Below are 23,471 nucleotides of genomic sequence, written 5' to 3' on the forward strand. Positions count from 1 at the left end.
CTAAACTTTTAATGATACAATGTATATGTGAATATTTTAGCCCTGACGAAGGAATATTTTTTCAATACTTGGCACTTTTTTATGGCTGTTTTACTGTACCGTTTCAATTTAGCCTTTATGCTTATTTCATCTCCATTGAGATACAGCCATTGATACCCACAGCATTGCCATGTTTTTTCAGTATTATTTCCCTTTGGACTTATATATAAATATTGTTTTGACCGTATATGACCACGTATAATTTCCATCCTTGAGTATAATCCCACCCCCTAATTTAGGCTAAATTGTAACCATAACCACATAAAATATCTATATTTGTTTTGTACAAACTTTTTTTTAAATATGACTAGTTTGATAAATTTATTAATATCTATCTTTGATATCTATTTTCGTATTCTATTAAAAATTGACCACATACAGTTTTCAACTCACGACCTCTGACACCGAGCTTGCATAGCAACATGCACACAAATAATTGGCTCTATAGTAAATTAATCACAGTTGGAATTGCCAGCTAACTAGAGATTATCGCCAAAATACTACGGGAATGGTGTGAGAGAATGTGCTTTGAATCCCATGAAAATACCAAATGTATCATAAAATAATATTTGAAGATTGGAGTTTTATGTTACCTTTTTTTTTATAGACGAGAATAGGAGAGTTAATATTTAGATAAGGCATTTTTGGTGCTAAATACTTCTGGCGATTTGAAAGCCGATAGTATCACAGTTGAAGAAGTAATTAGGAGTTGCCCGTGGCAAAGATCAGTTGAAATTGTAATATGTTACAAGCAAATATAGACCTTTGTATTTCCTTTCAGAATACCAATACAATATCAATTCCTTTTGGTATGGTATAGGTATACCTCTTGGTGGATGGTGAATCTAGCTCTTCCCCCACCACCACCTTTTTAAAAATATAAAAAATAAATGCTCTTTAAAAATAAAATATTCCTAAATTACTGAAAGTATTGACCCCCCTCCAATTTCTCAAGGGTGGCACCAGCAGAGAGACTGGAGATGTCAGAACCTCGGGTGAGTGGTGCTGGCCCCTTTCATTAATTTTCAGCATTTGTTGAGAAAAAAAAGATAAAATAAATATTTGCATTTGAATTCCTCTGATGTAATTTGTAAGTAAATTTACTGACAATACTATCAGGATGTTAAAGCAGAATTATTGTCAATGTTTTTTGTTTTTTTTTGTTTTTTTACGTCACACATATGGAGGCACACAGCCACTGGCACCACCACTCTACTCTGTTCATCTACCTTTTACTATTTCATTTATTATTGTAAATAGATTAGTGTTTTGAGAGTTGTCCATGTACTCTCACTCTTTATATATTTTTTTTAATATTTAAAAAAAAATTATTTTATATTTTTCATTTTTTGTCTTGTAGGTTATACCAACAACAAGTATATATTATACTACGAATATAGCAACAGAAATAGATGAGAGTGTAATCCCAACTACTCAATCTACTCAATCTACGACTTTTAGTCTAGAAGATTTAGAAACGCCAAATAATCTTATAAATTTTGAAGATAGAACAACATCCATTCCATCAACGGAAAGATTAAATAAAGAATTTGATTTAAAAAGGACTACTGAGTCGATTGAGGTTTATACTACAATTGTTAATGATGTTACAGTTAGACCCACAACAAGCGATGTAAATATCCCTGCTACAACTGAAATCTCAGCAACAGCGAGTTATACTACAGACTTGTATACAACGGCTGAAGTCCAGATTGAAACGCTGGAAGCACTACATAGTGTAAATACAACCGACAGTGTAGATAAAAATATTTCTGTAACTCGTATTCCCGAAACAGACGATATAAACACGACGCTTGTAACGGAAATGGTCTATCCAACTGATACGTTAAGTACATCGCTACCAGAAGTAAGTAGCAAGGAAATAGCAACGGAAATTAAGGGAACGCCAGATATACAGCTCCCTCGTGTGTTTACGACGACGGCAACGTATACAATTAAAGATGAAACATTTGTTGTTGAACCTTCAGTAGTTACTCAAGTACCAATTGATGACATCACAGAATATATTAAAAATGATATGATAACAGATAATAATGAATATGAAAATAATAACGGTGATTATTATCCTGCATTTGATAAATCGACATCTAAACCTGATGAAGATGAAAGAAAAGTAAGAAGTGATATTTTTTTGCTTTTTGATAAAATCATAAGTGGAGAACTTACAAGCTAGTTATTCCCTTTGAGAACTCTTTCTAATGAAGTTATATAGTCATCTAATTATCTCATAAATAAATTATAACAACAATATTGTTCATATATTTTAATCTATCTGCAGTTTAAGAGCATTTGTGCACAAAGTATTTGAGAACTGTGCATTATAATTCCTACATGTTATAAGAAAGCTAATCTTTATTCTCTATTATGGTACAATGTTATGGTTTTAGTATTAGTGCAAAAAATGAAAAAACTTGTTTCAAAATATTAAATAAGTCAGGCTTAACTGATTTAAAATTCTTTCTATTGAATTGATTATTTATTAGATAGTAATATAGGATTAATATACTGATAATGAATTATATTGAAAATATCAATTTTTTTTCACAGGAATTTATACTTAGTGTGAAAGGATACCCAGGCCTTACAGAAGCATTTATACAGGATTTGTTAAAATATGATGATGAGTACACAGTATATCATATTGTAGAAGACATGAAGACAGAATGGCCAGTAAGTTGTAGATACACAGATATTTATAATTGTATGCCAACCCAAGAGTATGAGCGATAATTTACTGCATTAAAACATCGGAATCGCGTCGGGTGCTGTGTATATGTGATGTGCAAAAATAATATCGGACTAGCATGTGATAGGCATGTTTTTGAGCCTATCTGTACCATACTGACTGCATCCTTAGGCAAGATACTTAAAAGAACTTGGTAACACTATTCAAAAAGAGTAGGGGATCGTCTCTTGATGTGCTGGTCTGGTGAGGGCTGCACTGCTGGTGGCCATGGGTCCATGGAGGGCCTAATCCAAATTTCCTCTGTTTCCAGTTCAACTTGAAGACCAGAAAATACATTTACCTTTGATCTGCTGAAATTTTGATAAATAAATGACAGAAATTCTTTAGAAATCAGAAATAATGTATATTATGTCTTTATTTTAGGTTGAAATTGGATTGATTGGACCACCGGGCAAGCGTGGGCCACCAGGTCCTCCAGGTCTTAAAGGAGAAAAAGGAAAGATTGGACCAAAAGGACAACAAGGAATGGTATAAATAAAATTTGTTTACTTTTTCTGGTTCAACTATAAATAAAATGTACAATAGCAGCAAGGGTACCCAAAATTAATATTTAATTTCAATGTCATCTTAAATTGGGACTTTATAGAGTTTAAACGATTTTAATTCATTTGTTTGATTTAAATGTAAAACTAGACATTTAATGTGCTCTCAGCTCAACATATGGACAACTGTATCTGTTTGCAGGAATTTATCAGAGCTTTATGTACCTTAGTAGATTAGCAGGAGAGAAACTTCTTTTCTGATCTAATTTTCTAATATTTTATGACTGTTTTTTTTAAATAGAAAAAGAGGGGCTACCCTGGAGCTCCAGGGGCTAGAGGTGAACTTGGACCACGTGGAAAATTTGGAAAACGTGGTAATCGAGGCAGAAGGGGTCCTATTGGCCCTCCAGTAAGTTTTTTAATGTTGGGTTATTGTGTTAAGAATTCGTCAGAACTTCAAAGTTTGGAGAAATATATTTTTTTTGTTATTTTAGTTTAGTGCTATTTAGTAAATAATTTATTAAATAAACATGCATTTTTATTTAAAAAGTGCAAATGTGTGTATACATATATATCAAGTAGAAGGTTTCAAGTCTGAATCTTGGTGTGGGTGACTTTTTCTTATTCTCACAAATTTTCTCATCTTTATCTTTTCTAAATTAATTAATTCGCCGGACGGTTTAGAATTAGTTCTGTGCCTGTCAATTTATATTCATGTACATAGATATTTTTAATAAATGTTTTTTAGGATATAAACTGCATTCACTTTGGTTTATATTAATTGACAGACATTTTCTTTGTTTATCTTTGGATTATTCATTATCACGATATCAAATGATATTTTACTTTCATTTTGATTGTTAATCAGTTTCAAATTTCATTTCAATTAAATCCTGTTTATCTTGCAAATGTAAATTCTGCTTTCATTTGACTTTTAGAGAGTTTGTTTTGTTTCTATGTACTGTACTTATATTTTAATATCAATATATTTTCAGATGCAATAAATAAATAAATATGTTCGCCAGAACTGTATGACCTATTTAATATTAAAATGATTTTTTTTTTCAAAATTTGTGTTATAAGAAATAAATAATAAATAAATGATAGATAAATAATGAATAAATAATAGATACACAATTGGAAAAATTATAATTTGTTTACATACATAATATTGCATCAATAAAAAAAATTATTTCGAGGGAAATACACTTTAATAAACACCATAATTATATTGACCACTCCACACAAGATTTTATATATTGGAGTTTGTATGGTGTTCTACACAGAAATGCCATTTAATATTGGCAAAACAAAACAATTTGGCAAACATGGCGTGTCATATCTATACTTTACCTGTATAAAAAAAAATATACAAATGTCCGCTGGTTATGCTACGTGGAATAAAAAGAAATTCTAAAAGAAAGTTGTGTGGCAAGTCTAGGTTTTTTTGAAAAATAATGCTGATTACACCGGCCATTCAAGCTTCTACAACAATAACCAGACGCATTTTGTTTATGATAATTTCTTTTCTCTCCCCAGGGTAGCTTGGGGCTCACAGGTAGGCGTGGTCCAAAGGGAACAAAAGGAAGCCAGGTACTTTATTAATACCATATTAGGATTTTCATATTTTATGTAAAAATGAGCTTAGTCTGTGTTATATAAATTGCAATACATAAAACACCACAACATTTTTTTAGAAAATTTTGCTTTAAAGATGTATTGTCCCCCTGAAAAAATAATTCTTAAAAAAATTTTTGTTGAATATTCCATTTTAATGTAACATAATAGTTCACTAATCCACTTTGACCAAAAATTTGATCGAAAAAAAATGTATTTACCTGAAAAAATGTAATTTAAAGCAAAAAATGGTCAAATTGGCTGCCAGCCAATGGATTTTTGGTTGAATTTAACCATTTATTTTGTCATTTTATAAGTGAAAACATGATTTTTTTCGTTTCTTTTTCTATGGAAGTGATGAACTTTATTAAAACTACAAAATAACTTATTCAAAGTCTGATTTAATTAATCTTCATTTTTCATGTTTTTGGGGGACAATACATCTTTAAAAAATGGTGAATTTAGAACAATTTTTTCATTAATATATTTGTACATTTTTCTTTCAGCAAATTAACTTTTTTAAATGTGTAAATGAAATAAAATAAAATCAAAATATTTAAAATACTATTTTTGTCTTGATTTAATGACTTTAATTGTAGCTCACTGTGATTGCTTAATTCAGCTAATATTTCATTATAACTATATTTTGTGGTTAAAATAAACACCATAAATTATTTATTGTTATTTTAGGGCTACCCTGGTGCAGTCGGTGAAATAGGGGAGAAGGGAGTAGAGGGGCGACGTGTAAGTAACTTTCTTTTCCATTGGAAATGTTCAAAAACTAAATATTCATATTATGCTACATAGTTTTGAAAAACTGATATTTTGGTAGTACTCTATATATTGTGTTGTAGACTTGCGTTCACACTTTGCTGTTTCACCTAACTGTAATGTAATATGGTGTCTCTGTTGTCAAGCTTGTGTTCAGACTTGATTGTTTCTGTCATAATATAAAAAGTGCTTCATACTATATCTATGTTGTCAAGCTTGCGTTCAGACTAGATTGAGTGTTTTTGTTTCTGCTTTCACATAGATGTACTCCACCCGGTGTCTCTGTTGTTAAGCCTGTGTTCAGACTTGGTGTTTCTGTCAACATGCAGAAAGTACTTCATACTATATCTATGTTGTCAAGCTTGTGTTTCAACTTGATTAAGTGTAGTACTTTCACATATAGAAATACTCTATACCTGTGTTTTCAGACTTGCGTTCAGACTTAATTTATTATTCCAGTCAACATAGTAGTCCGAGCACTATATCTATATTGTCAGACGCGCGCCCCTGTCGCTCCCGCATATGGCAACATTTTCTCATAATGAGCAATACTCCCTAGCACTTACCTTTACTGGTTACCTGGGGACTGTTAGTCATCGTTTCACCTTTATTGTGAACAGGTGAGGTAGAGATGTTTCCTCAGCATTGTAACCATTTAAGGAAGAGGAAGCGTAGATTAAGATACTGTGCATTCTAGACGCTGTTATGAGATCCATGTGTGCGCAGTAGAAAGTGGTAGTTCTAGCCGTGCTTAAGTTGCAACTTGTAGCTTTCTTTTCTTAAAAAGATGTGTTGTCCACAAAAAAATAAAAAATAATATTTCAATTTCGATTTATTTCCACAATAAAACATACATATAATATACAATAAAATAATGATAAACTTGTTTGGGGAGAGTCATAGGAGTCAGACAGGCTTTAAGTTTGACCCACCCCAAGATATATCATTAAATAATAACAAGATGAACTTTGAAATTTTATACATTTTTTTTTTTAAGAAAAAAATAATAAAAAATATAATAAAAAAAATTACTACAACTTCGTTTTTTTCTTCCACAGGTAGGTTCTATTTCAAGATCCAGTTTTATAAATGGCAAAATAACTTACAGTACCTTAATTTTTCTAAAAATTTGAAATGATGTTTTTTCTTTAGGGAATGGATGGATATAATGGCTATAATGGAATACCCGGCGAGGATGGCTTACGGGGTCTTCGTGGAAGACAAGGCATGCCTGGAATTCCTGGTGTTGCCGTAAGTATTAATCAAAACCGGGACAGTATTGCGCCTAGGTTTTATGTATATATGTTAAATCTCTGAACCGCAATATAGTTGTGAATATAAATGTGATCATGAACTTGCCATGTTTTCTCAAGGCTTAAGCTCTGTCTACACTACACTATCAAACTTTATGTGACAAAAAAATGTTATGTGCCTATATATGGACATGATGATGTCATATCACTACCATATTTAGGCATATTGCTACCATATTTGGGCACATCACACTTTTTTTTGTAAAACTAATTTGATAGTGTAGACAGAGCTTTACAATTGTAACAGAGGTATACAGCACAGAGAATGACCTGAAGCCAGGGTCCTGACGTCCTCATAACTCCCCTCCCCCTCCCTCAACTCTCATGGTTAAAGAGTTATTGATAGCTACCTATTTCTTGCAATTTAACACTTAACTAACACAATATTTATAATTATTACATTTATATCTACCCTGGACATGTATTTGCAGAGTTAAAATATAATTTTCTTTTTTATTTTTTAGGGAACGGGTGGAATACCAGGACCACAAGGTGTGTCAGGTGATCAGGTAAAAGCACTTCATTATTAAATATATTAAAACTGTACAAGTACGTATTTGTTATATATACACAAACCTAAACAGCTTAAACTGTTTATAATTCAATGCATTCTCTGGTTGGTATCCACACACACAGTGATCAAATTGATATGGTCCCTCATCTTCAGCCTGAATCCATGAGGCAACCTAACTAGGTCATGTCAATCTATGTGTCGTCAGTCATCACCTGGACCTAGAAACCGTCAAACCTGTGTTGAGGTGAAAAGCGATGACATGCGTTCCAACATCCCGGCATGTGCACAATGAATTAACCATGACGTAGTCATTGTTAGCAAAATCAAAAGCTCCTTGTTAATAGTCTTATGTATTTATATGTTTTCTAGTATTATACTACTATAACTATATGACAGACTATAAATGATTTCGTTTTTTGGAACAGTAGACAAAGGAAAGTAATTTCACCTGTATCTGATTTGATATTTAATCTCTTAGAGATAGTTTCAATTTTGGGTGTAGTGTTTTGCTACTTGTAATTTTCATATTGATAACTGGCGTACAATTCCCATAGGTGCCTGACTCATGTCATCTTCAATGACAGTGACTTACCCGGGACAACTCAATGTTGTCAATTTTATTTTATATATTTCAAATCTTTGTTTATTGAATTATCTATTTGATTGGCTGGGTTTGAATGTTACTTGAAAAACATGACATTTTATATATCGGCTTTTGAAGGGAATTTCACAGTGTGATGCTCTCAAACAAAAGTTTACAAATAAAAATGTATTATTGAAATATATAAATCCAAAGGCAAATTACTGAAAAAAATGACAATGCTGTGGGTATCAGTGGCTGGATCTCAATGGAGATACAAATAAAAAAGCGAAAAGCTAAATCAAAACGATAAAGTAAACAGCCAGAAAAGTTATTATTGAAATATATATTCCTTATGATTTGTTTATATTATATTTTTGTATATGTTTGTAACATTTATAAATTGTTTTTAGTAAGTAAGTTTAGCAAGATGAAAAACAATTTATTGAAAAAATTAAACAATACCTATATTTTGGGGCACAAATTAATACAGAGTACTAAATCTGCATTGTGAATTTGGGGTTATAACTAAAGCTATCACAATAAATAATAAATTTTTTTTTTTTTGTTTTGGTTTTGTTAACTATAATCTACTAACAATATTGACAGTTTCTGGTCATTTCTTTATTTTGAATTTTATTGACCAAGTACAATTAAACAGTTACTTTTCTTACTATATTAGTGTTACCACTTTGTTTTATTTTAAAGGGTCCTATGGGGAAAAGAGGAGAACGTGGACCTCCAGGAGCAACAGGTCCGAATGGAGATCAGGGAAGAGTTGGACGACCAGGTTTATATGGCCTACCGGTAAAAAATTAATCTCGTATAATAATCCTTTTTTGTATCAATCTGAAGATCCATGCATCGTGTGGATTTTTAAACTATATTCTTATGTACTTGTGTATTGTTACATTTTTGTATGTACTATACTTTTATAAAACGAAATAACTGAAATTACATTTTTTTAAATGAAAATGTCACTATACCAATTATTTATTTTATCAAAATATAATTTATAATTACAGTAAAAAATATTGATTGAAAATACCATAAACTCTATAACCAGTCAGAAAAGTGGTCTTTATATAAAAGTGACACCTGTATGTAAATTTATATTATGATTGATTGATTTTGCAGGGTCCTATTGGTTTTCCTGGTGTTAATGGCACATTTGGACGAGATGCAGAAAATGTATGAATTTTACATAAATTTTTTTCATTTTTAATTAAATTTTGATAATTCATTTCCTTGTTATTTGATTAACATTAAATAAAAAAAGTATTCAATAATTTATATTCAATCCACGATAATAAGCATAATTGTAATATGTATGACTTATTTTCACAGACAGTATATATTTAACTAGTGGAGTAATTTCAAGATTATGTTTGTTTAAAGTTTTAGATAAAAAGTCTATTGTCAATTTTTTAACTTAAATTTGGCATCAAAAGCAGTTTATTCTAAGCTTGAAGACGCCGCAAACTGACATTTTCTTCTTTTGTTTGTCATGTTAAATAAAACATAGATGTTCCTAAGGGAACTGATTAACACAGTGTTTGACGTAATATGTGATAATAATGTATAAATAAACTTGATGTCAAACTCTGTGTCTTTTAGGGTTTCAATGGATCGGCAGGTGCTCTTGGGCTGGTTGGTGATCCTGGTCCTCCAGGAAAATCCGGTGAACAAGGCCCTATTGGATTGAAAGGCCAAAAGGTATTAACAATATAACGTCATGAATGTCCAAATTTGGAAAAGGTCCAAAAGTAGGGAATTATTAAAATCCTAAGTAATATTTTGTATTAACAATTTTTTCAAACAATTCTCTAAGAAGGCGGGGCTGTACTTATTTCTAATTATTTACTTTTACATCTTTACATAGTTTACTGATACAGATGATGTTAGAACCAAACAATGTGCTCCTTTATAGATGGGTCCTCCAAAAAAGGTTTATTTGCCATAGTGTAGGAGGAAGGAAGGAGGGGTATCCGAAAGGTGGGGTGTCCAAAAGATGGGGTGTCCGAAAGGTGGGGTGTCCAAAAGGAGGGGTGTCTCAAAGGTGGGGTGTCTCAAAGGAGGGGTATCTCTAAGAAAGAGCTGTACTTATATCTAATTATTTATTGAGTTATCAATATTGTTTTATCTTTACATATTTATATACAGTATCATATTTTCAATAGCTTTTAAATTCTGATAAATATTATTACCACCATTCTGTATAACTATTTTATGAATAAAATAAATGATAAATAGATAATATTACGTTTGCAATATAAGCCTGTGTGCAACATTTCAATAATTGTAATGCAAATTTATTTATCTACTATTGGACGTTATTAAGCCTGTTAAAGTCAGATATGGGCTGGAAGTAACCTTGGTGATACAAATATTGAGTTTAAGTAGAAGGACAAGGAAGTCAGTGGCATAACGGCTATGAGAGTGCTGACTGGCTAAACCCAGGTGCCCAGAGCTTATTGGGACCCCTAAGCAGGGCCCAGATGCTTTCAAATATGTCGTTGATGGCCGCTTAGCGTCCCTAATCCAGCGGCTTCAGGCCTCTGTGTTACGCAACTGGACTAGATGCTCCAACCTGCTCCTAGCCCTACGCAAAATTCTACATTTTTTGTAAAGAAGCTGCCCCTAAAGAAGCTGCCCTAATTGTACCGAATCCTGTTTATCAAAAGAGTAGTAGAAAATTTGTATTTAAAAGTACTACATTTGACAATTTCATTTAAGCCCATGAACTTTAACATTAACATAAAATAATTCAATTGTTTCATATCTTTGATTTTATCAGGGAACTGTGGGTACACCAGGCTTGAAGGGTGAACAAGGCGATATAGGGCCTGCTGGGAATGTTAGCATCAGTGGCGAACGAGGAATCCCCGGAGAAAAGGTATTGTGAATTGATATGATCTTTCTGCGTTGCGATAACGTCTTGTCTGTTTTTATTGGTGAATAATACATATAACATACAATAACAAGTGACTATCAGTCTTATCTGTATGTGATGAAAGAAAATATGAATCGTACAATTAAATCTCGGCATTGGATTTGACGCATCGATAGAACAATAATTGAACTGTTTGATATAGTGGTCTCCCTGAAAACCAGAAACACTACATAAGTCTTTTTGTATTTTCCACATATGTCATTAACATTGTCTCCACGAGTGAAGAAAGTATTACATATTGTGATATATCATAAATATACTACTTTTCTCTTGAAACAAAGAAATTACAGATTTCCTTTTTTTTTTACCATTTTGTTAAAATAATGTTTTATACATTTCTGAATTTTTTCTTTAGTTGAATAATTTCTGTAATTCTGTATAACCTCAACATCACTGAAAGTGTCTATTTACATTTGTGTTATATGATATACATTATGTTTTACAGAAAACACTTCCTAATTGGTAATTAATTGATCGATTGGTAATTGATTGATTGAAGATTATTGATTAATTGATCTGGTAAATTATTGATGAATTGATTGATTGGTAATTGATGATTGATTGAAAGATTCATTAATTCACGATTTATTGTTAAATGATCAATTGGTGATTAATTGATTGAATAGTAATTGATGATTGGTTGGTTATTGATTGATGGATTGATTGGTGATTGATTAGCATCTGAATTGTTTCTTCTAGTACTTTAATAGTATATAGTACCTTTTCACAGATGTTCTGATTTAATTATAGGGGCTTAAGGGTAACAATGGCCCAGCAGGTGCCCCAGGTAAGATAGGACTAGTTGGACACCCTGGAATTAAAGGAATAAAAGGAGGAAACGGTATGAAAGGAGAAAATGTAAGTAATATTAAATTATAATATAATATATATATATGTATAAAGTATATTAATCTGTATACATTATTATATTTTTGGTATAACTTTGCACGATCTGACATATAGAATTTACTTTCTTTCATTTGATGTTCGTTTAGGGAATGGACGGTCCACCTGGAATGATGGGTGTGCCTGGCGCACCAGGAGAAAAGGTATGAAAAAAGAATCACATAATCACTTTTTTTGGGATCCAAAGGTGTCAATAAAGTACTGCTAAGCTTGCTTGAGTGTAATTTCTTCTTATTTTTTTTTTGATAATTACTAATTGGATATATTTGGTGAACGGAATCTGAATTCAAATAATTGCACTTTCCAATTTTAGTATGTTTATTTTCTTTAAAAAAATGTTTATACTGTTGGACCCAAGTAGTGGTCATTGCTAGCTGTTCCCTATCCAGTGCTGATGAGTGCTTACCTTTAATTTATGATCAATGTTTTTGTGGCAGTCATGTAGAAATGTTATTTCCATTTTTGAACAAAATAGAGAAATTTTAATGTTTTGATTTAAAACACACTATTATGCCACATAAAAAAAACCCTGATATCTCCATAATATTTATCATTGTGTTTTTTTAAACTCAGGGTAAATCAAATGAGCAGGGGTTTGATGGACATCCAGGTCGTAGAGGATACTCCGGACGACCTGGAGTAAAAGGAGTCAAAGGTGAACTTGGTGAAATTGTACGTAGGTTTAGTTTCTATTTCATCAACAGACATTGTATGTTTAAAGCGATATAAATAAAAAGATGTTTCATATATTGCAGCAAAAGAATGGAAAAAAAATCAATGAAACTATGGTAGATTCAGTGGAAATTGGGGTACATCCTTAACTCGTCTAATATATTTCCTCTTTTCTATGATAGATTTTTGGTCAATAATATTGTTATTGTTACATAGATATTTCATACAAATGCCCCCCGGCCTTATGATATATATATATATTTTTGGATCTGTGCCTGAATTAAATATTAATACATTTTTTTAATAACAATATCAATATCTTTTGAGATGGGTATCTTTTTAAAGAAAGGCTGAGAAATTAATATGAATTCTCAAGTGACTCAAGTTATCAAGGAAGTCACAACTTTCCTTTGTGTCTGATACAACATACGTAAATATCTACTTGTCAAAATCCACAGAATCACAAGTAAAGTGTCATGGGTTACTCAAATGATCTTTCTTTTGCCAAATAATTGTTACCAGACTGACGGCATTATGCAAATTACAGTAACTTCCCATTTTTAGCCACGGTTTTAATCCTAACTTTTTGACCTATTGTAGATGCTATGATTCTTTTTCCTATTACAAATATGTAAAATGTATCATGTAGTTCAAATTCTCAATTCAATTCATCTTTATTGTTCTAATTCATATAAAAATCAGAAAATCTTTGTGAATTAACTGCAGTTGAAAATAAATAAAAAAGAACAAAACAAGTGCAGACAAAATTTAAAAGTTATAAAAAATAAAAAATTCTGGCAAAATTATAAAAATGTATTTAATTTTAAAATTATGATCCAGATGTGCTCTCCAAGAGAAGAAAATTATCTTGAGACAAGTTTTAACTTAAAACATTTTGCTATATTAATTGTTGTTTTTTTATGATACAGGGATAAAAGTAATATAACTTGTATTTTAATTTGTTTATGTTTTGTTTTTCTAGGGCCTGCCTGGTCTAGACGGAGAACCTGGCTATGCAGGCTATGGGATACCAGTAAGAACAATTATTCAAATTATATACCGTAGTTACAGTACTCTAAAGCTCTGTCTGCACTATCAAACTTTATCTGACAAAAAAATGTGATGTGCCCATATATGGACATGATGATGTCATATCCCTACCATATTTGGGCATATCACACTTTTTTTGTCAAACTAGTTTGATAGTGTAGACAGAGCTTTACTCCAACTTTTGGAATGTTCCCTATTCCAGGGAATTGTTCCCTATTGCGAAAACCGCACCACTTCTCGTCACTTTTTCTAGTTGCATTCAGTTCCTCTCTGCCTCTCTCTTGCTTCTGAAAATAAAAAGTATCTAAAATTGTTGATCCAAAGACAAATTACTAAAAATAAGCTGTGGCTATCAGTGTCTGGCTCTCAATGAAGATGTAAAAAAAAATAAGCAAAACAATCAAAATGGTAAAGTAAAACAGTAAGAAAGTATACGTATCATGTGATAAAGATTTCTAACATTTTAAGCTTGACAAACATTTCTTTGAGTTGGCCTTGTGTTGAATATAATGTAGAAATAAGATTCAGTTTTTCTTGTTTCCAATTAATGATTCATTAGAATGTAACTTGCACTCTTTCAATCAATGTAGGGTCCAACCGGTATGCCAGGAAAAAGGGGAGAACAAGGACCTCCTGGACTTAATGGACTAATTGGAGAAAGAGGAGACAAAGGGGTCAGAGGAAGCATTGGTCCACCAGGCCAGCCAGGATTGCCATCAATGATCAATGGAACTAAAGGTCAAAAGGTCAGAAAGAAATTTGCAATTTTATTTTTCTTTCAGCAGAATAGTTTAGCAGAAAATCGTGATTGTACTTTAGTTGACCTAAAATTGAACCATGAAAGTCACCAACTTATTAAGTCAGCATGGCATAAAACATTATATAAATTTATTTTTTAGGGCAAAAAGGGAGACCCAGGAGATGGTGGTAGTACAGCCTGGCCTGGTCCACCGGTAAGAGCCAATTAACTTGTCTTATTAATTAAATATGTCGTATTTACCTTTATGTAATTATTACATATGATTGTTTGCCAAGAAATTGGATGAGATTAGAAGAGATCCATAGATGGAAAAAAAGCAGTTTTCCATTGTTAAGAATGACATGGTAACATAATGTTTCATTTGTGTCACTAAATACATATTTTTTTATGTGAAAAAAAAATTTGAAAATCCATGGTGACTGTCTTATTCAATCTCTCACAAAACTAAATTACATTTTTCTCTCATATACTATAGTATTTAAACACAGCTCTCTGAGATGAATTTAATTAGTAAAATTAATCTATTGTTATGTGTAAACAATTTCATCTGATTTCAATGTATTTAATTGAATGAATTTATTTTAATGTATTGTTATGTTTATACTATTGGTAGGGCTTACCTGGAATTCGTGGACTGAAAGGTGTCAATGGTACCAAAGGGTTGCCTGTAAGTGTTATCTACCCTCAACAGCACAGAGCCATATCTATACATACTGTAGTTGATTTATAGACATACACATACAAAAACCACTGCAAAATATATTCTTCTTTCTTTCTCACAAGCACATGATCTGCAGCAACAGTATGCATGTAAAGACAGTATGCTTGACACAAAATGGCTTTCAATTTGTTGAATGTCGTACTTCTTTATATACATGGTTCAATTTTATCTAGTTCATTGGTACCTCTATAATGTACATTTGTTTCATGGAGTGGAGCTTTAGCTTGGTGGTTTTATGCTTGGCTACTGATCCCAGGGTCCTGGGTTCAAATCCTGTCAGATGCAAGGGTTTTTCTCACGACAGAACTACTCTACTCTCAAAGCATCTTGTGTATATGTTTGTCTTTGTTATTATTTAGTGGGGAGGCCACTCTCAAAGAGACTAAAAACTGTAATAAATTTAAAAAAAAACTAATCATACTGAATTATATATTGTTATTATATGCCTATAAATTATTATTATTAAATTATTAACACTGAATTAGGGAGTAAAAGGTTATGCTGGTCCTAGAGGATCACATGGAGCAAGAGGACCACCTGGAATGCCGGGTGATCCTGGCCCACCTGGAAGGAATGGTACAGCTGGCTTGATTGGTATCATGGGTGAAGAAGGAACTAAAGGTCGAAAGGTAACTTCAATTTTCAAAAAATTATTGGTGAAGGATAGGTTGGTACTGTACATGACTTATTAGGGATCTTTCCATTTCAACTGATGACCCATGACCCGTAGGTAATCTCAAATAAAAAACTCCCTATTGTGTAATATTTAAAGGGAGAGATTTTGTCAATAACAGGATTATATGACTTCTCAGAAACTTATGTACATATATACCTTTCTGATACTTATAGGGTCCAAAGGGTGATAATGGATTAAAAGGAGCTACAGGAATCCCAGGTGAGAAGGTATGTAAAATAATTGTATAATATGAATTGCAATTTGATACATGTTTATACAGAAGCAAAATGCTCTAAAATGTCCCAAACAATCCAGTGCTGGCAGGATCATACCTGTTGAGTTTTCTGACATAACTTCCATACTGCATTGTGGAATATGAGCCCTGGATATAAACCCTGAATACAAGCCTCGAATATAAGCACCAGGTACTACTAAGTACTATTATTTGGTTTTAGGGAGACCCTGGTCGACCTGGAGAAGATGGTGCTTCTGGTATTAAAGGTGAAGAGGTACGTTGATAGTAGACATTTAATTGATGAAATATAAATGAATTTGTACCAATTTTTTTCTTTCCACATCTTTTATGGTTTGGAAATTTTTTTTTTGTAATATAAAAATTTTTAATGACAAAACTAAACTCAATACTAATAATTTTCCAGCTCTTGTATGGTTTGGAAATTTGTTACTCTACTTTATCAGTATTTGTTAAAACTATACTGTAATTTTAGCGATATAGGTAATCTATTATTTTTACAATAGGGAGAAAAAGGTGGCAAGGGCAGTGCTGGTATGCTTGGTGTCAAAGGAGACACAGGAACACCTGGCCTAGCTGGTTCATTTGGACTTCTAGGTAGAGGCGGTTTCAGGGTAAGTACTTTTTAATAATAATGGTATTAATATCAATTGTTGACATGATTGTGTCTCTCAAATGAATAAAATTCCTTTTCTATGAATACTTTAGATACAGTAGAACTCCTCCCTTTGGACACCCTTATTTAAACACTTGAAGTGAATAATTAGAAATATATACTACGGCCAACCCCTATTAAGAGGGGACTCTTTGTTGTCCCCCGAAGATGTCTCATTAATAGGGTTCAATTGTAGTTAATTTTATTTCTTATTTTAACGTTTTCACAGGGAATTCTTGGTTCACCAGGGCCAGGAGGTCCTGATGGTCCGAAAGGAGCAAAAGGTGGAAAGGGAAAGCCTGGACGTACGGGGGAACCTGCAGCACCAGGTCGTGATGTGAGTAAAATCTCTTTTCTATCATCACCATCATTCTCTCTCTTTTTATACACCCCATGTTTTTTTCACAATTTTCGTTGTATGTATAATTTAACAGGGTGGCAGAGGATACACTGGTACGAGAGGAATACAAGGAGTACCTGGTGAAAAGGGAGATAAAGGCCAACCGGGAGAAAAGGGCATCAGAGGTCCAATAGGCAACAAGGTATTTGCTGTAACTACAACATATCTTGCAAAAAGAGAATTCTAAATACGAGCTCAGCTAAGATTATTTCATTGTATAAATGGTTGGAGGCTAAATTTTAATAAGGAACTCATTTCTTTCACTTCTAAAAATAATGTTTCCAAATTAACACATTCGGAATAGGTGAAAAACAGTTGTCAAATTCTTTCCATTTGACATATCTCTGAGCAGTCTTACAGGGCTCAGTGAATGTACTGTGTAGTGGATGATTCACCAAACAACATTGATTGGTGCTTAGTCATGCATTACTAATTAGTTTTTTATGCACATAAATATGTAAAACATTTTTGTGTAACAATTTCTATTAAAAAAAATGTTAAGAGGTATGTTTAATTTGTTTCATTAACTAGGGTCGTAAGGGCAATTTTGGAAAATCTGGCAGCATAGGCGATGAAGGTGAACCGGGTCCAGATGGATTGGTAGGAGTTAAAGGTAGCAAAGGTTTTGTTGGTAACATTGGTGTACAAGGACCAACAGGTCAGAAAGGTTACGATGGTGTCGAAGGTTATTCTGTAAGTTAATATTTTATATAATTTTCTGTTTAATAAAGCAGTAATTTATTTGCAAACATTTAAACAACTTTCTGTGACCAATTAAATTAATTAGATCAAATATTATGCATAATAAAATGTGAAAGAAACATTGCCATAAAACAAGAGGCAATGTATGAATGTTTAAACACTACAGCCAACCCATATTCATGGGACAACCAAATGTGGTCCTGAAGGTGTCCCCTTAATAGGGGTTCTAATGAGATTGGGTTTTATGAATTGGTTTTTAGGGACCTAATGGTGATAAAGGAGATGTGGGTATGCAAGGCAACACAGGCTTACAGGTAAAAGTGTTTTTTTATATATAAATCAATGAAATTATTATCTATTTGAAAAGATTGTGAGCATGTGATCTTGTACATAGAACATAAAAAGTCAAAATAAATGGCAGATGTAACCCATTTGTATTTAAGGTAATTCATTTTTGTTGTGTCGTTAATGATAATTCCGACTGAATGAAGTCAAAGAAAATTAACATGATGATGATGATAGTGATAAAGATAAGAGTGATTATGATTGTATTGATGAATTAAATTATAAAAATTTGTTGTCCTTAATTAGGGTGAGAAAGGAATTGATGGAGAACCTGGCTTGACCGGAAACTTGGGAGTAATTGTAAGTTATCATATGCTGTAAAACTAATATATTTGGAACACAGATTTTATCAACTTTATTTGAGCAGCGCCTGTTATTTGAGCAGCGCCTGTATTTTAAATGATTTAAATGTATATTTGATCTACTACAATTTAATTTGTTTTTAGGGTGAAAAGGGTCTAAAAGGACAAATTGGTGACAAAGGAGATATCAGTGTAGCTGGCTTGAAAGGAGTACAAGGAGAATCTGGAAAAGTAGGCCCACCAGGACGTCAGGTAAATTTCTAATTAAACATTTTTTTTTACAAGTAAAGTATCTTAAGAACCCAAATAGAAATAAATTTATATTATTCAAAACGTTCTTTGGTTATCCTGGTTCAATTAGTTTTGTTTATATTGTTCCATATGTGTGTGTTTTGAACCAAATAAATCAGATCAAATATCACCTTCTTGCATATTAGGAGGCAGATTAAAAAAAATGTGTCCTCTCTTTTGTCAGCTGAAACTAACTACTTTGATATCTATTATTGAAAGACCATTAATACTCTATGTTAGCTTCAACAACCCCCCCCCCCCCCCCCCGTTTAAATAATACTAGATCCAACCCTGAACCGGACACTGTTTTCAATTTAGTTTTTGTGACCAAAAATCAGTTTAATCAATTGAATTTTTTACAGTTAAGCTCTGTCCACACTATCAAAATAGTTAGACAAAAAAAGTGTGATATGCCTAAATATGAAAGTGATATACCCAAATATGGTAGTGATATGACATCATCATATCCATATATCATATTTTTGTCACATAAAGTTTGATAGTGTAGACAGAGCTTTACAATATATATTATTTGTCATCAAAGGGGAGATCTGGGCCAAGTGGACCTAAGGGAGAAATTGGAAGTCCTGGAATTAAAGGCATTAAGGGTGTCAAAGGAGTGAAAGGAAGTGTTGGTGAAATTGGAAATCTTGTAAGTATATTGCCATCGTAGTTGTCGATATAAATAGTATACAGGGTATAGATTTCATTCGCGAAATACGTCAGTCTGGTGATATCATTTAATTGAAAGATCTTTTTGGGTTTATCATAATAATTTTAAGCTCAATTGAAGAGGGTCTCAAGAAAAAATATTCAACAACCTAACAATACATATCATTGGTCAATCACAAAATGTAATTTGATCTATACAATAAGAGATTTGATACGAACTAATTGCTTCATCACAGAGTTTGATATAATGATATTGTTTCCTATTGTGGCTTGACCACCAATTTCATTCAACTTCATCAATTTAATTTTATAAACAACAGAACAATTCAATGTATCTTCATTTTCATTTGTTTTCATTATTTTCTTTTTTTAAAAAATATAATGATGATATTTCTATTTGTAGGGACCACAAGGGACAAAGGGTGAGAAAGGCTTGATGGGCACAACAGTAGCAGGTAGGCCTGGTCGCAAAGGTCCAAGAGGAGTACAAGGATTACAAGGCCCACAGGTATAATGCATAAAAAAGAAGCCTGTACAGTAATTAAAACTACCATAATGACTGCTAAAAAGTCACCATCTTGAACACAGATTTGGGTTTGGGGATGGATTTTTACCCCAGGACCAACCATGGTGTAATGAGTCAATTTACAATAAAAAAAAAACTTGGCCAGATTGCAGCTCAGTTTGGCACCATGGTGTTATAATGGCACTCTTCAGTTGCTAATAGCTACTAAAAGGGCCAATCCAGTACTCACAATGATGCAACTATTGTTGTGTTGCTTGGTATTTCTAGGGTGATAGCGGACCAGTTGGCAGCAAGGGAGAGCAAGGGGATGAAGGCCCAAAAGGTGATGAAGGGGGAATAGGAAGGCGAGGTTCACGAGGCAAATTTGGACGTCCAGTAAGTATGAACAACCAAAAGGTAATAACAAAAAAATCTGAAAAATTGATCTCTTCATCAGATTATGTCATTCATAACCAACCAACGTTGTAAGTAACAAATTACAGTAATTCAAAACTAATCTATTTGTGACCATTAATCTGCAAAACATTTTCGCTTGAAACATAATTGTTATTATTTTGTATGAAATAGGGAGTTATGGGTGAACCAGGAAAGCAAGGCAAACGTGGTATATCAGGTCCAAGGGTGAGTAACATTCAAATTGACACTAAATGGTGGTATATCAGGTCCAAGGGTGAGTAACATTCAAATTGACACTAAATGGTGGTATATCAGGTCCAAGGGTGAGTAACATTCAAATTGACACTAAATGGTGGTATATCAGGTCCAAGGGTGAGTAACATTCAAATTGACACTAAATGGTGGTATATCAGGTCCAAGGGTGAGTAACATTCAAATTGACACTAAATGGTGGTATATCAGGTCCAAGGGTGAGTAACATTCAAATTGACACTAAATAGGTAACAGTGGCAGTATTCACATTCATTCACACTTAAGCTAAACATTTAAAATGCCTTAATACCTTAACTATGTGAATACCACTTAAGTGAAATCCTTAAATATTTATTGACTTAAGTGAAATAATATTTAAGGGAAGTATCTCACTGAAGTGTGATTGGTGTCTTAAAATGCTCTCCAACTTTTTTTTTTTTTTTTTTTTTTACCATATTTAATGAGGGTGATCCATCCAGCAATTGCTGATCATTAGGGACCCTCAGAGGTTCACAATACAAACATATACACAAGATGCTCTACATAAACAAAGTCTTATTACAAGTCTTTGGGAGTGGAGTTGTAATTTGGTCCTTAGAAAAAATCCTGACATGTGACGGGACTTGAACCCAGGACCCTTGGAGTGGCAGCCAAGCATCATAACCACCAAGCCACAACTCCACTCCTTAAACTTGAGCTGAATGATGTTATAATATCTAAAAATATTTTTTTTTTCAAATCTCTTGTAGGGTCCAGATGGACGGCAAGGGATCAACGGTGAACAAGGACGTGCCGGAACCAAGGTCTTTTTCCAACCATTCTTAAGATAACTTTGTTGCGAAATAAAAAAATATATAAAAGATGTAAAATTAAGCTGCTAGGTCTGGAATTACATTCCAAGTGTTCCTCATTGTACAGTAATATAAGAACCTGTTTGAGAATGGAAAATTAGCTGGTTCAAAAAAAAACAAACTATTGTTCATTTTAAAACATTTTCACATTTTTATTTCAAAACAGAAATTTTGTCATAGACCATCTTCAGTGCTAACTATTACATTTTTTGTATAGTCACATACTTTACCTCATAATGTGTACACAACAACATTATTTTTCTGTGTTTATTTGGTTAATGTCTGGTTTTTGTAAAAGACCACTGAGTACTGAGAAAAAATGAGAATATTGAAATATTTGTTGGTTAAGAAACATACTAATTCACCTTCAGAATTCTTTATTTAATTTGCCAGCCAAGGCTATCCTGAAAATTATAATGCAAAAGATTGGACATCAGATTAAGTTCATCATTACATTTCACAATTTTTAGGCCCTCCCCCTTCTCCACTATTTCAAAATCATGGATCTGTTGCTGTTTTCTAACTATAAATATTGTGATTTTGTAGGGTATTAGTGGAGATAGAGGTGTGTATGGACCAGAAGGACCAAAGGGGATGAAAGGTGACCAAGGATGGAGAGGAAAAAGTGGAAAACAGGGTCCAAAAGGAATTACGGTTTGTTAAATAATAGAATAAAACTGTTTTAAAAACAAAAAAATAAAAGCAAATGTTTTAAACATAAGATACACATGTATTGACAATTTTCATATAAGATTTCATATTTCAATTAAAACTGTAAATAATAAAAATGACATGTCTGTTTAATTTTGGATTGACCAATAAAGTGTTGAAAATTGTTAATTAAAATTAAAATAAAAAAAAAATTTGTTGTATTGATTTATCTATCTAACATATTACCATTTTCAGGGTATAATTGGTAAGCCTGGGCCACCTGGTCTAGTTGGTACGATAGGGCCACCTGGTCCGCGTGGATCATTAGTGAGTTACTATAATGTATAAAAAAAGGACATGCTTCTAAGCACTATGATGGTTACTCAATTGCAAAAAAGAATTATCTGCTAAAATGTTCAGAAAAAACAAATTTGGGATTGGAAACTTCATGACAATCTGTAAAAAACCTATTAGTTATGCATGACTGAGCAAAAATCAAAACAATTTGAATATAATATACATGTGTAAATTGACTTTGGGGCACAAATATTTTAGAACTGTGCATTATGATATGAACTTCACATGATAACATTTTTGGCAAGTAACACATCATTGTTTTAGAGGCTTAGTTCTTTGTGTATTATATTTCTAGTATTTAGAAGAAATTGATTTATTTCAGGGTAAAAAACGAAAAGGCAAACGGGGTAAAAAAGGTCGTATGGGTCCTCCAGGGGATCAAGGTGATACCGTGAGTAAATGCTTAAGTTAAGCATGGAATGCTGTTCCCTCTTTTCAAGTCATTCTTACCCCTGTGGTCCTACTATACCTCACCCTTTCTCTACATTTTCCCTTTTAGCCTGTTCCTCTTTTACTTGGTTGACAACAAGCATGTTAGTGTTCTCTATTGTGGTGTGTTGGTGAAGGTTAATGGTGGCTCGCATGTATCTTTCCAATCTCAGGTCTCCCTCCAATCGTACTCTGCTAAACAATTTCACCGACCACTAACAACGGTGAATACAGCCACTGGTCCCAAAGTGGTCTTTAATTGGAGTGAGACCTACAATTTAGTAACCTTATCACTTTACTGTAGCTTATAGACCTCTACCAATTGGCATTTATCCTTTGTCTTATTTTCTGTGGAATGAATCCTTTGCACTTTGCACAAAAAAGTCATATTCATATAGATTTTTTGTCTTGTTACAATCTATTGCATTTTTATCAATAATTTATTTTTTAGGGTCCTAAAGGCGAAAAAGGACGAAGAGGTAGAAAGGGTATACCAGGACCGCCAGTAAGTTTTTGTTTCTGGATACTATATGATATATAATAATACTATACTGTGCCCACACTGCTT

General features: G+C 32.6%; 1 protein-coding gene across 1 annotated transcript in view; it reads left to right on the plus strand.

The window, feature by feature from the left end:
• Positions 1-23,471, plus strand: part of LOC144838771 (uncharacterized) — a 45,107-nt gene that overhangs the window by 16,324 nt on the left and 5,312 nt on the right. Inside the window, exons 6-42 of the mRNA XM_078694244.1 lie at positions 1,400-2,173; positions 2,608-2,730; positions 3,170-3,274; positions 3,590-3,697; positions 4,828-4,881; positions 5,596-5,649; positions 6,829-6,927; positions 7,454-7,498; positions 8,792-8,890; positions 9,221-9,274; positions 9,701-9,799; positions 10,881-10,979; positions 11,787-11,894; positions 12,032-12,085; positions 12,516-12,614; positions 13,597-13,647; positions 14,255-14,410; positions 14,564-14,617; positions 15,038-15,091; positions 15,631-15,774; positions 15,995-16,048; positions 16,277-16,330; positions 16,581-16,688; positions 16,959-17,066; positions 17,164-17,271; positions 17,661-17,822; positions 18,092-18,145; positions 18,423-18,476; positions 18,623-18,730; positions 19,314-19,421; positions 19,845-19,949; positions 20,235-20,342; positions 20,535-20,588; positions 21,365-21,418; positions 22,013-22,120; positions 22,373-22,444; positions 23,355-23,408. Of these exons, the coding sequence (XP_078550370.1) occupies positions 1,400-2,173; positions 2,608-2,730; positions 3,170-3,274; positions 3,590-3,697; positions 4,828-4,881; positions 5,596-5,649; positions 6,829-6,927; positions 7,454-7,498; positions 8,792-8,890; positions 9,221-9,274; positions 9,701-9,799; positions 10,881-10,979; positions 11,787-11,894; positions 12,032-12,085; positions 12,516-12,614; positions 13,597-13,647; positions 14,255-14,410; positions 14,564-14,617; positions 15,038-15,091; positions 15,631-15,774; positions 15,995-16,048; positions 16,277-16,330; positions 16,581-16,688; positions 16,959-17,066; positions 17,164-17,271; positions 17,661-17,822; positions 18,092-18,145; positions 18,423-18,476; positions 18,623-18,730; positions 19,314-19,421; positions 19,845-19,949; positions 20,235-20,342; positions 20,535-20,588; positions 21,365-21,418; positions 22,013-22,120; positions 22,373-22,444; positions 23,355-23,408 (3,906 nt within the window). The remainder of the gene's footprint in view (positions 1-1,399; positions 2,174-2,607; positions 2,731-3,169; positions 3,275-3,589; positions 3,698-4,827; positions 4,882-5,595; positions 5,650-6,828; positions 6,928-7,453; positions 7,499-8,791; positions 8,891-9,220; positions 9,275-9,700; positions 9,800-10,880; positions 10,980-11,786; positions 11,895-12,031; positions 12,086-12,515; positions 12,615-13,596; positions 13,648-14,254; positions 14,411-14,563; positions 14,618-15,037; positions 15,092-15,630; positions 15,775-15,994; positions 16,049-16,276; positions 16,331-16,580; positions 16,689-16,958; positions 17,067-17,163; positions 17,272-17,660; positions 17,823-18,091; positions 18,146-18,422; positions 18,477-18,622; positions 18,731-19,313; positions 19,422-19,844; positions 19,950-20,234; positions 20,343-20,534; positions 20,589-21,364; positions 21,419-22,012; positions 22,121-22,372; positions 22,445-23,354; positions 23,409-23,471) is intronic.

The sequence above is a fragment of the Antedon bifida genome, chromosome 3, assembly GCF_963402885.1.
Source record: "Antedon bifida chromosome 3, ecAntBifi1.1, whole genome shotgun sequence".
Taxonomy (NCBI): Eukaryota; Metazoa; Echinodermata; class Crinoidea; order Comatulida; family Antedonidae; genus Antedon; species Antedon bifida.